Source organism: Rhineura floridana, chromosome 10 (genome assembly GCF_030035675.1).
Source record: "Rhineura floridana isolate rRhiFlo1 chromosome 10, rRhiFlo1.hap2, whole genome shotgun sequence".
NCBI classification, from domain to species: Eukaryota; Metazoa; Chordata; class Lepidosauria; order Squamata; family Rhineuridae; genus Rhineura; species Rhineura floridana.
This window is the reverse complement of record NC_084489.1, coordinates 80925279-80941652: the sequence shown is the minus strand read 5'-3', so window position 1 is coordinate 80941652 and position 16374 is coordinate 80925279. Positions and strand designations below refer to the sequence as shown.

The 16374-nt window shown below is 44.9% G+C and overlaps 1 protein-coding gene across 2 annotated transcripts in view; it reads left to right on the top strand.

Annotated features, from left to right (window-relative positions):
* The window catches only part of LOC133365310 (sodium channel protein type 5 subunit alpha-like), a 351981-nt gene that overhangs the window by 210238 nt on the left and 125369 nt on the right, over positions 1-16374 (top strand). For both annotated transcript variants that reach the window (XM_061587000.1, XM_061586999.1), the window contains 4 exons: positions 2435-2567; positions 12126-12364; positions 13256-13429; positions 15267-15620. In XM_061587000.1, coding sequence (XP_061442984.1) covers positions 2435-2567; positions 12126-12364; positions 13256-13429; positions 15267-15620 — 900 coding nt within the window. The remainder of the gene's footprint in view (positions 1-2434; positions 2568-12125; positions 12365-13255; positions 13430-15266; positions 15621-16374) is intronic.

Sequence of the window (16374 nt, the reverse complement as noted above, 5' to 3'; positions counted from 1 at the left end):
CTGATGTGAGAGGAGAACTGGGGAGTCAGTACTATCAGGGCTTCTGACATGCATCTGTTGTGGTGTCTGTTTAAATTTCTGTCCATATGCATTTTTTTAAAGTGGGGTCAGGGCTGGCCCCATCATTTGAGTGTCATGAAAGCACAGCAAATTGTCAGTTATTTAAGGTATGACTGTTGAATTTTTACTGCCAGGGAGCAGGAGAGAAACAGAAGCTTGTGAGATTTTCTTTGTAACTTGAGCATCCTTGGGTATTATGTTCCTTGGTAGAGGTGGGGTACATACCACCCTTGATTTCTCCCTCCATGAAAGAGCCACTCAAAGCAGCTTTCAAACAACAAAAACAAACATAAAAAAAGCAATAATCCATCACATTTTTGTAATTTGAATCCTCAGTGCTGTGGATCTACCTTTTAGCAATTCCCAGATGTTTTCAGAGCAGGTCAGATGTGCATTAACATGTTGAAACTGGCATTGACAAGCAGAAATACTCTGAGGTACAAGAGGACTTTGGGCCAATATACACAACTACTTTAGTATATCACAGGTCAGGGTTAAGTGTGTCTTTGGCTAAGTTGGATTTGCCAGTGCTTTATTGTATATTGTATATGATAGAAACTTGTCCTCTGAACCAGGAGTGGCTAATGTGTCCAGATGTTGCTGAATGACAGCTCCCATCAGCCTTAGCGAGTACTTCCAATAATCAAGGGTGATGGGAGTTGTAGTTCAGCAACATCTAGACAGTCTTTGTTTCTTTCACATCATATTTATACGATGTCTTGTCTAGAAGTAAAACATGGGGGAGCAAGAAGAATTCCACAGGTAAATGCAGGTCACCAATTTGGGTTCTGGTGGGATTGCTGATTGATTTATTTTTTAAAAAAGTATAGGCTGCATTTCTTTTGAAATCAGAAGGCAGTGTGTAGGTCTGTAAAATCACAAATCAAATTTAGGAAGCACCTAACTGACTTCAGTGTTGGTGATTACCTTTGTTCAGAAGGGAGGCGATTCCATAGAGGGGACACCACAATTGCAAAGGTTATCTCCCTGGTTGCCCTGAGACGGATCTCTACAGGTTGAGCCATAGCCAAGAGGGCCTCATCTTAGTGACTGGACAGGTCAACGTAGAAGAAGGCAGCCCCAAGTAAAGTGCACTGCAATAGTCCAGTGTTGAGGTTACCAATGCCTGTATAGCAGTGGCAAAATTATCCCTGTCCAGGAATAGTTGTAGCTGGCATACCAGCTGAAGCTGGTAAAAGGGGCTCCTAGCTATAGGGGACACTTGGGCCTCCAGTGGTAAAGGTAGATCAAGAAGCATCTCAGGCTACATACTTGCTCTTTCAGTGAAAGTGCATCCCATCTAGAACAGGCAAATCCCCCAATTTCTAGGGTCGTAGCACAACTTCCCCCTCTTTACCCCCTCTACTCCTATGACGTTACAGATACGGTTGGAGGAGAGGAACTATTTCCTACTAAGACTGCAGTTTGCCCAGTCTTCAACACTCAGTTGACTGGATATGCCCAATTCCTCAGAACTGAAATCAGATTATGCTTCAGCAGTAGCTGTTGTATTCAGTCTGTTCTGATTTGTACCTGGAAAAAAAGCCACCAAAAAAAAATGGAAAGAGGGTTATAATTAGGTTACAGTTTCCTCCCATTTTATTTGGAGTGAAATTTGAAACTGCTTTGAAGGGCCCTTCTGTCATAGTTTTGAGGGAACTTAAAGAAAGTGGGCAAAACTGGGGAAATTTCTCAGGATCAGATACCCTGCCTATCTCTGATTAATAGGCGTGGAGAGGGAAAGAATGAAATTTATTTCATTTGTATAATATAATACAAAGTAATGGTTGAACTTGGTAAGAGCTGTATATTACACAGTTGTGACAGTTTGCATTGAGGATCCTAAGAGGCAGCCGTGTTCCCTGTATTCATTCACTATTTTAAAATGCAATCTTATACAAGCCTACTTTTTTTGTGCAGGGTATCCCGTTGAATTCAGTAGGACTTACTCTGAGGTAACTGTGTACAAGACTGCAGCTTAAAAAATGGAGTGAGCACCCTGTCTTGATTCCGTACAATTAGGACACATAGAGGGCTAGTCTCCTGAAGTATTAATACCTATTTTGCCAAAGTGAAATGTATTGAAATGTATTCCAAATTGTATTGTTTTTATTGTTTTATTGATGTATTACTGATGTTCTATTGATGTATTATTGATGTTTTATTGGTGTATCTTTATATTGGTGCTCTTTGTAAGCCGCCTTGAGGGCCTTTTGGCTGAAAGGCGGGGTAGAAATATTAAAATCAAATCAAATCAATCTAAACCTAAGCTTCTTTTGGTAGGGCTGAAAACCAGCAAGCAATTTTTTAAAAAATTCCTGTGGGTTTAAGGTGTCCATGAATATGTGTTACTAACTGGATGTGTTTGAAACAGACTACTCCATCTGAAGAAGTGATCAAGAAACAGCTTTTGTCACCCCACCGCCTTTCCATGGATCAATCAGAGGAGCACTTTCAAAGGCAGCGAGCCGTGAGCGCTGTCAGCATCATCACCAGTGCCATGGAAGGTAAGACTTCCTTGTTAAGTCGAGCTGCACGGTGAGAGAATCTTGGAGAATCGGAGGCCATGATCCATCTTGCTCAGTTGTCTGCTGCAGGGTAGGACATCTAATATTTGTGGCGGCTGGAGGCTCCATGTCAGTAGGGCAATGAAATCCACTCTGGGCTTCAGTCCAAACTTTCAAGGAGCTGTTTGCACCTTAGCTCCTTGAACGTTCAGACTAAAACCAAGAGCAGACTCCACCACCCCACTGACATGGAACCACTAGAAGCCTCTCCAAGAGATGCCTGTTTAACTTTCCTTGGAACCTTCCCTGGAACAGTATTATGGTTATGTTCTGCACTTCCTTCCCTTGACCATTTCTCTTCTCTCTCCCCCACCCTCCCAATTCTGATGGAATCTTCCTGGGACTCTCAAAATTCCATGGAAACCTGATTATCTAACTTTGGGTGCTTGACAGTGCAATCCTATTCAGAAGTAGGCCCCACTGAGTTCAGTGGCATTTGCTCCTGTGGGTGGTATTCAGTGCTAGTCCTACTCAGAACAAACCTATTGAAGTTAATGGACATGTTTAACTTTGTTATTAATTTCAGTGGGCCTATTCTAAGTAGGATTTGTTTGTTCGTTTATTTAATTTATATCCCGCCCTTCCTCCCAGAAAGACAAAAACACTAGGGCAGCTGACAAAAACACTTTAAAAGCTCTTAAAAACAAAAGACTTTAAAACATATTAAAACAAAACAGCTTTAAAAACAGCTTTAAAAACATCTTAAAAAGCAGTTCCCGCACAGATGCAGACTGGGATAAGGCCTCTACTTAAAAGGTTTGTTGAAAGAGGAAGATAACAGAGATGGCACCTGTCTAATATTTAAAAGAAGAGAATTCCACAGTGCTGGTGCCACTACACTGAAGGTCCACTTCCTATGTTGTGTGAGACGGACCTCCTGATAAGATGGTATTTGCAGGAGGCCCTCACCTGCAAAGTGCAGTGATCAACAGTGTATGTAAGGGAGAAGATGATCTTTCAGGTATCTTGGTCCCAAGCTGCGCAGGGCTTTGTACACCAAAACTAGAACCTTGAACTGGGCTGGTAGCTAATAGGCAGCCAATGCAATTCTTTCAGCAGCAGGATGGCATGTTGGTGATATCCTGCCCCAGTGAGCAGTTGCACCTCTGCATTTTTAACCAGCTGCAGATTCCGGACCAACCTCAAGGGCAACCCCACATAGAACACATTACAGTAATCCAGCCTGGAGATTAACAGTGCATGGACAACAGTGGTCAAGCTATCCCGGTCCAGAAAAGGCCACAACTGGTTTACCAAAGCACTTCTTGCCACTTAGGGGCACTCCTAGCCACTGAGGTCACCTGGGCCTCTAGCAACAAAGATGAATCCAGGAGCACCTCCAGACTATGAACCTGCTCTTTCAGAGGGAGTACGACCTCATCCAAAGCAGGCAGTTGACCAATTATCTGAACTTGGGAACCATCAACCCACAGCACCTCTGTCTTGCTAGGATTCAGACTCAGTTTATTGGCCCTCATCCAGCCCACCACAGAGTCTAGGCACTGAGCCAGGGCTTCCATAGCCTTTCCTGATGCAGATGTTACAGAGAAATAGAGCTGTGTATCATCAGCGTACTGCTGACGCCTCTGCTTTATTGCTTAAAGGTTGTCCAACCCATTTCAGCCAAACGTCTTTCCCAGAGGCAAAGGGTCTTCTAAAATATGTTTCTTAGACCAGTAATGTTAACTGGGGTATCAGTTTCCTTTCTTTTTTCATTTTATTTATATGTTTGCTACTGTCTGCATTTCCTGCCCAATTCAAACAAGGATTTGCCCTTGGATTCCTTCTTCGAGTTTTGCATTTCTTTCAAGTGAGCTGATATTTGTGTAATGTTCTCAACACTCAGCACTACTCAAATGCTGCTAATTGTGAACATAAGAAGGAAGGAAGCTTTGCACAGGCACATGTGTGCATGCACACACACACATCTACCAAATGGAAACTGGAAAAAGGTCTGAAGGTTTTGCTGTCTTTGGAAATTTCATCTCTGAAGCTCGTGTTGGTGTTGGTCAGATAGGGTGTTAGAGTGGACTGTACCAATCCAAACTGTAAGTGGAGGACATCGCAGTTATGTATTTATCTTCTTGCCTTTACATCCTGCCTTTCCACCCCACAGAAAACAAACTTATCTGCATATAGAAAATGAGTGTGGCACAGAGAAATTAATCTTGTCCAGCAGTTTGCCTACTGTGCTGGCTTTCTATTTGCAAGGAGGTTTTTGTTTTCATTTGGGAGTGATTTCTTTTAAAAAAAATGACCCCCCCCACACACACACTATATTTGAAAATGATGCAATCCATTTCCATCCTACAGTTCTGCCGCATGTGTTGGACCAGGTCTGAAAAGAATATATTGTGGTTTTATCTGTTTTTGGGGGGTGGGAGATTTTATCTAAATAATCCAGTGAATCCTGACCTTGCTCTGCTCAAAGACTAAAGTAGGAGAGAGAGAGAGAGAGAGAGAGAGAGATGTTATTTAATTCTGTATCAACCAAGGAGAAGCCTAAGATAGCCGTGGCCCATGCATTTCTGCGTGGGTCATATTTAACGACAACTGTCATGACTACCATGGGTTTCAGAAACTAAAGCTAGTAAGAAACAGACATACAGCTGACACGATTATCTCCCATGTCACACTCTGGTGCCAAAGTTGGCCAAGCGGCAAGAAGCAAGGTTGCTTGAACAAGGTTGAATTCCGCTTAATGACCAATAGTGGAATGCAGAAAGCTGCCGTCTTTAGTGGGTCAGACTATTTGCCCATCTACTCCAGGTGGCAGCAGATCTTTAGGGTTGCAGGCAGAGGCGTTTTACTTCCATTCACTTGCTGTCTAGTCCTCTTCCTTGGAGGCACTAGAGATTGAAACGGGGACCTTCTGCATGCAAAGCATGTGTTCTGCGTCTGAGAGCTACAGCCCTTCTCCTAAGGGTCTTATATGTCTGTGGCTACATCCGCACTGTACATTTAAACCACTATTATTATACCACTTTAACAGTCACAGCTTTCCCCAATGAATCCTGGGAAATATAGTTTGTTAAGGGTGCTGGATTTGATAGGAAACCTCTAATCCCCCCCACAGAACTACAATTCCCAGAGTTCCCTGAGAAGAAGGGATAAGTGATTAACCTCTATGGGAACTGTAGCTCTATGAGGGGAATAGGGTGTCTTCTAACCACTGTCAGGACCCTTAACAAAATACTGTTCCCAAGACACTTTGCGGGAAGCCATGACTGTTTAAAGTGGTATGATAGTACTTTAAATGTATAGTGCAGATGTGGCCTGTGTTGATCCAGCTGAGGAAGAGGGAAACGATCCCTTAGAAGGGACCCATTCCTTGGGGGATGAGCAGCTGTCCTCTCGTGCCGAGGATATATTTCCAGGGAGTGGAGGGATCCTTGTAGTGGGTGATTCGATCATTAGGAACATAGACAGTGGGGTGTGTGATGGGCGTGTAGACTGCAAGGTGTTTTGCCTGCCTGGTGCGAAGGTTGCAGATATTGCCCGTCATTTAGATAGTTTGGTAGACAGTGCTGGGGAGGAGTCAGTGGTCGTGGTGCACGTTGGCACCAACGACATGGGGAAATGCAGCCGTGAGGTCCTGGAAGCAAAATTTAGGTTGCTAGGTAGGATGCTGAAAGCCAGGACCTCCAAGGTGGCTTTCTCTGAAATGCTACCGCTTCCAAGCGCAGGACCAGCCAGACAGGCCCAGCTTTGCAGTCCCAATGCGTGGATGAGACGATGGTGTCGGGTGGAAGGGTTTGGATTTGTTAGGCACTGGGGAACATTTTGGAACAAGCCGGGCCTGTACAAAAGGGACGGGCTCCACTTGAACCAGAATGGAACCAGACTGCTGGCACTTAAAAATAAAAAGGTAGCAGAGCAGCTTTTAAACTGACTGAGGGGGGAAACCCGACAGGACCTGAGGAAGGTCCGGTTCGGAATAAACCTCCCCCCTGGGATAAAAACCAAAGAAATGATGAAATTTTAAAAGGGGTAGGCCTAGAAGTAGGCATTGTGAGAGCAGGGGCACAGGATATAAATTCAGAAGAGCAAAATTACCACAGGCCAAACCACAAGTGCTAAAGACACTTGAAGAGAGACACTGCTTACAAGTGCCTGTACGCTAATGCTAGGAGCCTCCGAACCAAGATGGGAGAACTGGAGTGCTTGGTCTTAGAGGAGAGCATTGATATAGTGAGCATAACGGAGACCTGGTGGAATGGAGAAAACCAGTGGGATATGGTTATCCCTGGATATAAACTATATCGGAAGGACAGGGCAGGACGTATTGGTGGCGGAGTCGCTCTATACGTGAAAGAAGGCATTGAATCCAGCAAGCTCGAAACCCTAAAAGAGGCGGACTCCTCCACAGAATCGTTGTGGGTGGTGATACCATGCCCCAGGAGGGACTTAATACTGGGAACGATCTATCGTCCCCCTGATCAAAATGCTCAGGGAGACCTTGAGATGAGATATGAAATTGAGGAAGCATCCAAACTAGGAAATGTTGTAGTAATGGGTGACTTCAACTACCCGGACATAGACTGGCCGCATATGTGTTCCAGTCATGACAAAGAAGCAAAATTTCTAGATATTCTAAATGACTATTCCCTAGACCAGTTGGTCATGGAACCAACCAGAGGGATGGCAACCCTGGACTTAATCCTCAGTGGGGACCGGGACCTGGTGCGAGATGTAAGTGTTGTTGAACCGATTGGGAGCAGTGACCACAGTGCTATTAAATTAAACATACATGTAAATGGCCAATTGCCAAGAAAATCCAACATGGTCACATTTGACTTCAAAAGAGGAAACTTCACAAAAATGAGGGGATTGGTAAAAAGAAAGCTGGAAAACAAAGTCCAGAGGGTCACATCGAAAATGCTTGGAAGTTGTTTAAAAACACTATATTAGAAGCTCAACTGGAGTGCATACCGCAGATCAGAAAAGGTACCGCCAGGGCTAAGAAGATGCCAGCATGGTTAACGAGCAAAGTCAAGGAAGCTCTTAGAGGCAAAAAGTCTTCCTTCAGAAAATGGAAGTCTTGTCCGAATGAAGAAAATAAAAAGGAACACAAACTCTGGCAAAAGAAATGCAAGAAGACAATAAGGGATGCTAAAAAAGAATTTGAGGAGCACATTGCTAAGAACATAAAAACCAACAACAAAAAATTCTATAAATACATTCAAAGCAGGAGACCATGTAGGGAGGCGATTGGACCCTTGGATGATAAGGGAGTCAAAGGTGTACTAAAGAACGATAAGGAGATTGCAGAGAAGCTAAATGAATTCTTTGCATCTGTCTTCACAGTGGAAGATATAGGGCAGATCCCTGAACCTGAACTAACATTTGCAGGAAGGGATTCTGAGGAACTGAGACAAATAGTGGTAACGAGAGAGGAAGTTCTAAGCTTAATGGACAATATAAAAACTGACAAATCACCGGGCCCGGATGGCATCCACCCGAGAGTTCTCAAAGAACTCAAATGTGAAATTGCTGATCTGCTAACTAAAATATGTAACTTGTCCCTTGGGTCCTCCTCCGTGCCTGAGGAGTGGAAAGTGGCAAATGTAATGCCAATCTTCAAAAAGGGATCCAGAGGGGATCCCAGAAATTACAGGCCAGTTAGCTTAACTTCTGTCCCTGGAAAACGGGTAGAAAGTATTATTAAAGCTAGATTAACTAAGCACATAGAAGAACAAGCCTTGCTGAAGCAGAGCCAGCATGGCTTCTACAAGGGAAAGTCCTGTCTCAGTAACCTATTAGAATTCTTTGAGAGTGTCAACAAGCATATAGATAGAGGTGATCCAGTGGACATAGTGTACTTAGATTTTCAAAAAGCTTTTGACAAGGTACCTCACCAAAGACTTCTGAGGAATCTTAGCAGTCATGGAATAAGAGGAGAGGTCCTCTTGTGGATAAGCAATTGGTTGAGAAGCAGAAAGCAGAGAGTAGGAATAAATGGACAGTTCTCCCAGTGGAGGGCTGTAGAAAGTGGAGTCCCTCAAGGTTCGGTATTGGGACCTGTACTTTTCAACTTGTTCATTAATGACCTAGAATTAGGAGTGAGCAGTGAAGTGGCCAAGTTTGCTGACGATACTAAATTGTTCAGGGTTGTTAAAACAAAAAGGGATTGTGAAGAGCTCCAAAAAGACCTCTCCAAACTGAGTGAATGGGCGGAAAAATGGCAAATGCAATTCAGTATAAACAAGTGTAAAATTATGCATATTGGAGCAAAAAATCTGAATTTCACATATACGCTCATGGGGTCTGAACTGGCAGTGACTGACCAGGAGAGAGACCTTGGGGTTGTACCGGACAGCACGATGAAAATGTCGACCCAGTGTGCGGCAGCTGTGAAAAAGGCAAATTCCATGCTAGTGATAATTAGGAAAGGTATTGAAAATAAAACAGCCGACATCATAATGCCGTTGTATAAATCTATGGTGCGGCCGCATTTGGAATACTGTGTACAGTTCTGGTCGCCTCATCTCAAAAAGGATATTCTAGAGTTGGAAAAGGTTCAGAAGAGGGCAACCAGAATGATCAAGGGGATGGAGCGACTCCCTTACGCGGAAAGGTTGCAGCATTTGGGGCTTTTTAGTTTAGAGAAAAGGCGGGTCAGAGGAGACATGATAGAAGTGTATAAAATTATGCATGGCATTGAGAAAGTGGATAGAGAAAAGTTCTTCTCCCTCTCTCATAATACTAGAACTCGTGGACATTCCAAGAAGCTGAATGTTGGAAGATTCAGGACAGACAAAAGGAAGTACTTCTTTACTCAGCGCATAGTTAAACTATGGAATTTGCTCCCACAAGATGCAGTAATGGCCACCAGCTTGGATGGCTTTAAAAGAAGATTAGACAAATTCATGGAGGACAGGGCTATCAATGGCTGCTAGTCGTGATGGCTGTGCTCTGCCACCCTAGTCAGAGGCAGCATGCTTCTGAAAACCAGTTGCCGGAAGCCTCAGGAGGGGAGATTGTTCTTGCACTCGGGTCCTGCTTGCGGGCTTCCCCCAGACACCTGGTTGGCCACTGTGAGAACAGGATGCTGGACTAGATGGGCCACTGGCCTGATCCAGCAGGCTCTTCTTATGTTCTTATGTTCTTATCTATGTAGATTAGTGTAACTGATCTTGAATTTCTATTTCAAATGCCTATTTTTATTGTCTCTCTTTGGCTAACTCTATCCTATAAATCAGTGGTAATTCATGTCTTGTACAAAGAATACCGGACACAATTTTAGCCTTCCTTCCCTGGCATCACATGCCTTGGGGTGATCTTCTGGGTCGCAGAACAAGTGTCAGCACAGGGTAGGAGAAACAGGGAAGGATGTTAAGGTCTGATCTGGTGCCACTGCCAAGCTGTCAGTTGCAGTATGCCTCTGAATACAAGTTGCTAGAAATTGCAGGTGGGGAGAGTTGCTGTTGTACTCAAGTCCTGCTTGTGAGCTTCCCACCGGCATCTTGTTAGCCACTGTGAGAACAGGATGCTAGAGTAGATGAGCCTTTGATCTGATCCAGCAGGGCTCTCCTTAATGTTCTTACCTGTTAATGGAAGATGCCTGGATTCAGCCTGTCACTTTCTACTGGCCCAATTCAACATCTTGCAATTAGCACATACATATCTAAACAACTTGGGACCAAAGTACCTGAAGGAGCAGTTCCCACATTAACCAGTGCATTACAGTCATCAGGAGAGGTCCTGCTCACTGTCTTACCCATGACAGAGGCTGGGAGGGTGATTACTTGAGGTAGGGCATTCTCAGTAATGGCCCCTCACCTCTGGAATTCCCTGCCAAATTATATCCGATCTACCCCCACTAGGGATGGATCTGGTGCCACTTCAAAAGCATCCCATCAACCTAACAGGCAGTATTGATACAAGTTCGTTCTTTGTCCGCTATCTGCTGCTGTTAATGGTCCAATTTTTCCCTATCCAAAAATATTAATATTAATATCTTCTTTCAAAATATTGATATTTTCTTTCAAAATATTGATATTTTGAAAAGAAATATAGATAAATGAAAGAAAATATCTGTAGTTTGAAAGAAAATATTGATAAAGGGAAGGAAAGCAGTTTTGCTTCCTTCCCCTCCTTCTCCGCTGTGAATGACTGAAGCTGGTCAGTTTTCATGTTAGCAAGCAGAGACCAGCCGATTTCCTTTTAGAAAGGAAAAGAGGAAAGCAGCTTTCAGTGCCCCCCACCTCTAAGCCTAGAGTCGACGTGGGTAAGATTTGGCTTGCTTCCTCCTGCTTGGCGCTTGGATTATTGGAATGGTGAAAACTGGTGCCGGGGGAAAGCCACTAAAGTTCAGAGAAAACAGGATCACTCTGCAAAGATGGAGAATATGCGGACAATTGAAAAATCCGGTGTCAAATTCGAATTCAGTGGAATCCTTACCCATCTGTAATCCTCACTGTAGATATTTTTAAGAAACAGCTCAAGATGTTTTATCTGGGCATTTGATGATATTATATCTGTGGTATGGCTCTACAGAGAGTTGTTGCTTTTCTTGACTGTATTCTCTCCAGTTTGTTGTTTTTAAGGTTGTTTATTGTCAATATGGTTTTTAAATATATATATAATTGTGGTAAGCTTCCAAGTACTCTATATTGGAAGAAGGGCAGGCTCTAAAGCTACTAAGTAAACATGTGCTCAGTAACTTGCTCTGGGACTCAGTAAACCACATGTTATTTATTATAATACTATAATAATAATAAATTCTAGGTATTATTACTATTAACTAACATACCACAGCCACTGTGTAAATCAGTGGTAGACATACGAATAACACATGGCCAAAGTGTACAAACACATCTGAAAGCACAGGTCAACTTCCTGAAGTAAAAGATCGGAGTTTAAATCTGGGGTAGGGAACCTTTTTCATCTCAAGGGTTGCAATCCCTTCTGGACAACCTTTTGGGGTCCATATGTTAGTGTTGGGTTGGGGCCATAGTCAGAGGCAGGATGCTTTCGAACACCAGTTGCCGGTAGCCACAGGAGGGGAGAGTGCTCTTGCACTCAGGTCCTGCTTGGGAGTTTCCCATGGACCTCTGGTTGGCCACTGTGAGAACAGGATGCTGGGCTAGATAGGCCACTGGCCTGATCCAGCAGGCTCTTCTTCTACTCTTATGCCAGAAGCAAATGTGGGTGCGGCAACAGATGTGACTCTTACCTTTGTACCTTGGGCTACATTATCTTTACAGCCACCCACAATCCAGAGGTTTCTACACACAGATCCCCCTACATCTCCATCCAGGCAAGCAAGAGGCATTATTATAGTTCAAGGACACATTCCAGCCAGTCATAAGCACTTGAGGAGGGTGCAGAGTAGGGCCAGTGAGGACCTAGGGAGTGGATGTGGCCTGATAGAGAGGCCTGGAGGACCATATATGCCCCCAAGCCCAAGGTTAAATGCTGAGTGAATGCATCCTTCTCCTTTCCTATCAGCCATTTGCTGACCTGTGTTTTGGGTGCTTGTTCCTTCTTGCTTAGAGCTTGAGGGATCCCAACAGAAGTGTCCCCCTTGCTGGAATCATTTTGCTGTCCGGTTTCTCATTTGGGACTGTTGCCCGATGTGGCTGTCGATCAAGAAAAAAGTGAGGTTCGTCATCATGGATCCATTCAGCGACCTCACAATCACCCTTTGCATTGTGATGAACACCCTCTTCATGGCCATGGATCATTACAAGATGACAAAAGAATTTGAGGATGTGCTCAACATTGGTAATCTGGTGAGTGGATTCTTCTTGACATGTTATGCATTGAAGCAGAAAGAGAACATGATTGCCTTGATGGACCAGGACAACAAGGGACCATCTAGCCCAGCGTATTGTTTCCAAAAGTGCTGAGCCAGTTGCCTCTGGATACTCAGAAGCAGGGCCTGAAGGCAATGGCCTGACCTTGCTATTTGTCATTGGTTGCCGGGCAGGCGCCAGGCATGACTGGGTCCTTGGGCACCAGCCTGCCCTGGATGTGTGGCTCCTGCCTGTTCCACCTACCTCTCTCCTGTTTTTGCTGCTGCATGTGCTGCACGTGCTGGGCTGCCATCAATCACGATGGCAGCGGAGGCTTCTCTAAGGGGCTGATGCCTCCGCCACCATCTTGGTTGATGGCACGTATGTAACATACCGTGCATGCATGCCATCAACCAAGATGGTGGCGGGGGCATCAGCCCCTTAGAGAAGCCTCCACCGCCATCTTGGTTGATGGCAGCCCTGCACATGCAACATGTGCAGCAGCGAAGACAGGACAGGGATGGATGGAGTGAGTGAAAGGGCAGCCAGCATGGAGGCTCCCTCAAATGTTGAGAAGCGAGTGTAACATTGGAAAAAAGAGAAACTGAGAGAACCAAAATTGACAGATCAATCCATCCCTACTTGACAGGGAGCCATGCCTGTGCCCAGCAGAATGGCATGTTTCTAAACATAGGCTAGATGCGCTCACGATTCCGACAGTCAGGTGTTCATTTAAACTGAAATGTGTGTAGAGCCCCATGGCAAGTAGAAAAGAAGGGTTTGGGAGGGAAACACCACATTTTCTCCAGTTGTGCTCTCATAATCATGGAGGTTCATCTGTCACAAGAGACGCCTGCTTACAGGTTATTATTCTGTTCCCTTTCACAGGTCTTCACAGGGATTTTTACAGCTGAGATGGTCTTCAAGCTCATAGCTCTGGATCCCTACTACTACTTTCAGCAAGGCTGGAACATTTTTGACAGTATAATTGTCACGCTAAGTCTGATGGAACTAAGTCTTTCCAGCATGGGAAATGTGTCCGTCTTACGCTCCTTCAGATTGGTAAAATATTCTGTCTCTTTCTGTCTCTTGGATACACACAAAATGCAACACCTTTGTACCAATTTTTTAGATGGAATGTTTTAATCACGTGACTCCATTGCCTGTAAACTACAGCCTTGCCATGCGTTGACTAAAGTAATTCTTGTTTTTCTTTTCTGCATGAAGAACATTCAAAAGTAGCAAATTTCAGACTGAAAGGCCACCAGCTATGGCGATGCGGACACTGCTTACTTGTGTCTGATGCCTGTGTTCATGGCCCATGCCTTCCTTTTTAGGCTATTATGGCACTTGTCATGAGCAGTCATATTGTTTTGATATGGTTCTTCTCAGCGCTGTCTTCCATTTTCTACTCAGTACTCACAGTCCTCCGTGGCGCAGAGTGGTAAGCGGTGGAAACGCAGCCGAAGCTCTGCTCACGGCCGGAGTTCGATTCCAACGGAAGGAGGAAGTCGAATCTCCGGTAAAAGAGGTCGAGGTCCACTCAGCCTTCCATCCATCCGTGGTTGGTAAAATGAGTACCCGGCATATGCTGAGAAGTAAAGAAAGGCCAGGGAAGGAACTGGCAATCCCACCCCATATATATGGTCTGCCTAGTAAACGTCGCAAGACGTCACCCTAAGAGTCGGAAACGACTCGCACTACAAGTGCAGGGACACCTTTACCTTTACTCACAGTCCTTATCCTCATTTGTACATGCTGCCATTTCACCCGACTGGCCATGGCAACCCACATGGTTTTGTTGGTGTCGCAAGCACGGGTGTGATAATGTTACGGACGGTCGAAAAACTAAACCGCCACAGTCAGTTGGCAGTTTTTGCACAAATGAGGCTGAGGTTTCTGAGGGCATCGAAGGAGGAGGAAAATGGTGCTGAGAAGCAGCAGCGCCCACAGAGCAAAAGGGCATTGAAAAGCACCTTGGCAAGATTAATGCTTTGTTCGTCTGTATCCAGTGTGCTATTTGTCAAAGCAATTAGTGACACTGGAGCATAGTTGGGACAGTTGTGAAATTCCAGTACCTAAGTTTTTGTTATTTGTTTTAAATATGCTGAGGCCTTCAGAGACAGGATATGTCATATAAATAAATAACTAAGATTACGGGGCCCTGCTGGTTTGCTCAGACTCTTAGATCCCTCTCACTTGCCCACACATATATCCTAGACTGTAACAGAGGATACTCTGGGGATAATTGGGGAAGGGGAGGACAGCGTTTCTACCTGTTCTGTTTTACTCTCTAAATACTTCCCCTGGGAACAAGATCAATGCAACCAGTAGAGCAAACTTAGGCAGGCAGCCCCTTGTAGCTCCTTTGTGAAGCAACCCCACTGGATTCTATACCGGGCCCAGTTTTCACCAAGGTGTTAGGAACCTTGGAAGCTGCCTTTCAGAGGGTCAGAGCATTGGCCCATTGACCTCAGTATTGTCTTTTCTAGCTGGCAGCAACTTTCCAGGGACTGAACCTGGGATCTTTTGCATGAAAACATGTGCTCTGCTTATGAACTGCAGCCCTTGTCTCTGAGTGTAAGCATTTCAGGCTGTGTGCATGGCATACATTGAAAGTGCATGATTTCCCCTAAAGAAACCTGGGAACTGTAGTGTACCCCTCACAGAGTTACACTTTCTGGCACCCGTGATAAACTACAATTCCTAGGGTTCCTTTGGGGAAGCCATGTGCTTTCAATGTATGGTGCACACGCAGCCTATGTCTACATTCCAGCCCAATGAGATTTTACTCAAAACCTCCTGGTGTGGTGTTTTTTTCCCTCATCCAGTGGCAGAATTGTGTGCCTGTTTGTTTTTCTGCGAGATCTCAGTTTTTGGTTTCTTTGTTTATCTACAGCTGAGGGTCTTCAAGCTCGCCAAGTCCTGGCCAACATTAAATACTCTCATAAAAATCATTGGGAACTCTGTGGGTGCTCTGGGAAACCTCACTCTCGTTCTCGCCATCATTGTCTTCATTTTTGCTGTGGTTGGGATGCAGCTTTTTGGGGAACTCTATCACAACGTGACCCTCATCAGCACCTCAGGACAGCTGCCACGCTGGCACATGAAGGACTTCTTCCATTCCTTCCTCATCATCTTCCGCATCCTCTGTGGGGAATGGATTGAGACCATGTGGGACTGTATGAAAGTAGCCGGGCAACCTCTGTGCCTTCTGGTCTTTTTGCTGGTCATGGTGATTGGGAATCTAGTGGTAAGTATTACAAGACCTTTTTTAAACAAGGGCTTTCCCTCCCTCCCCCCATTCACGGCAGTCACAAATTTGCAGGGTCTCCAAGGCTTGAATTGAGTCTGGAACCCAGCCTAGAGTGAGCTCAATGTTTGCTCAGGACTCAAATGTGTATGCATTGTTACTCTTGCAGTTGGCAGGGAACATGATGTCACAAACGCCAATCAGAGAAGCTCACAAACATGAATTCCTCCAATCAATTATGTGCAAGGATGATCAGAGCAAACACAGCCTGGCTCATAGTCTGCTAGAAGCAGACAAATCAGGGCTGTGATCACACAAATCCTCAAGTAGCCTCCACTGCCACTGCCTCCTTCTGTCCTCTGCCTCAGGGGACTCAGGGCAGGGTAAGGCAGAGGTGACACTCTGCCCCGGGTCACTGAAAAGGAAGTCCTCAGGGGCCTCTTTTCAATAACCTCAACACACAGTGCAGGAGCTTACCTCGACAGATCTTGGGCTGGGACTACAGTCCTGTTCTAGATTCAGAAGATTGTAGTGCATCAGTTGTGTTGCCTTTTCATTTGGTGGTATGGCAGGAAGTTGGGTTCTTTCCAGGGGCCAGGGTTCAAAGGGTTGTGCTCTTGAATGAGTCACTGTGTGATGAGCACCGGAGACATGGTGTTCGCCTGTGATTGTTGTAGCTCCTGCTCTCAAGTTTTTGCCAGACCTGGAATGGGAGAGGCTGCCATGTAGATGGGATTGAGCCACCCTTCATACA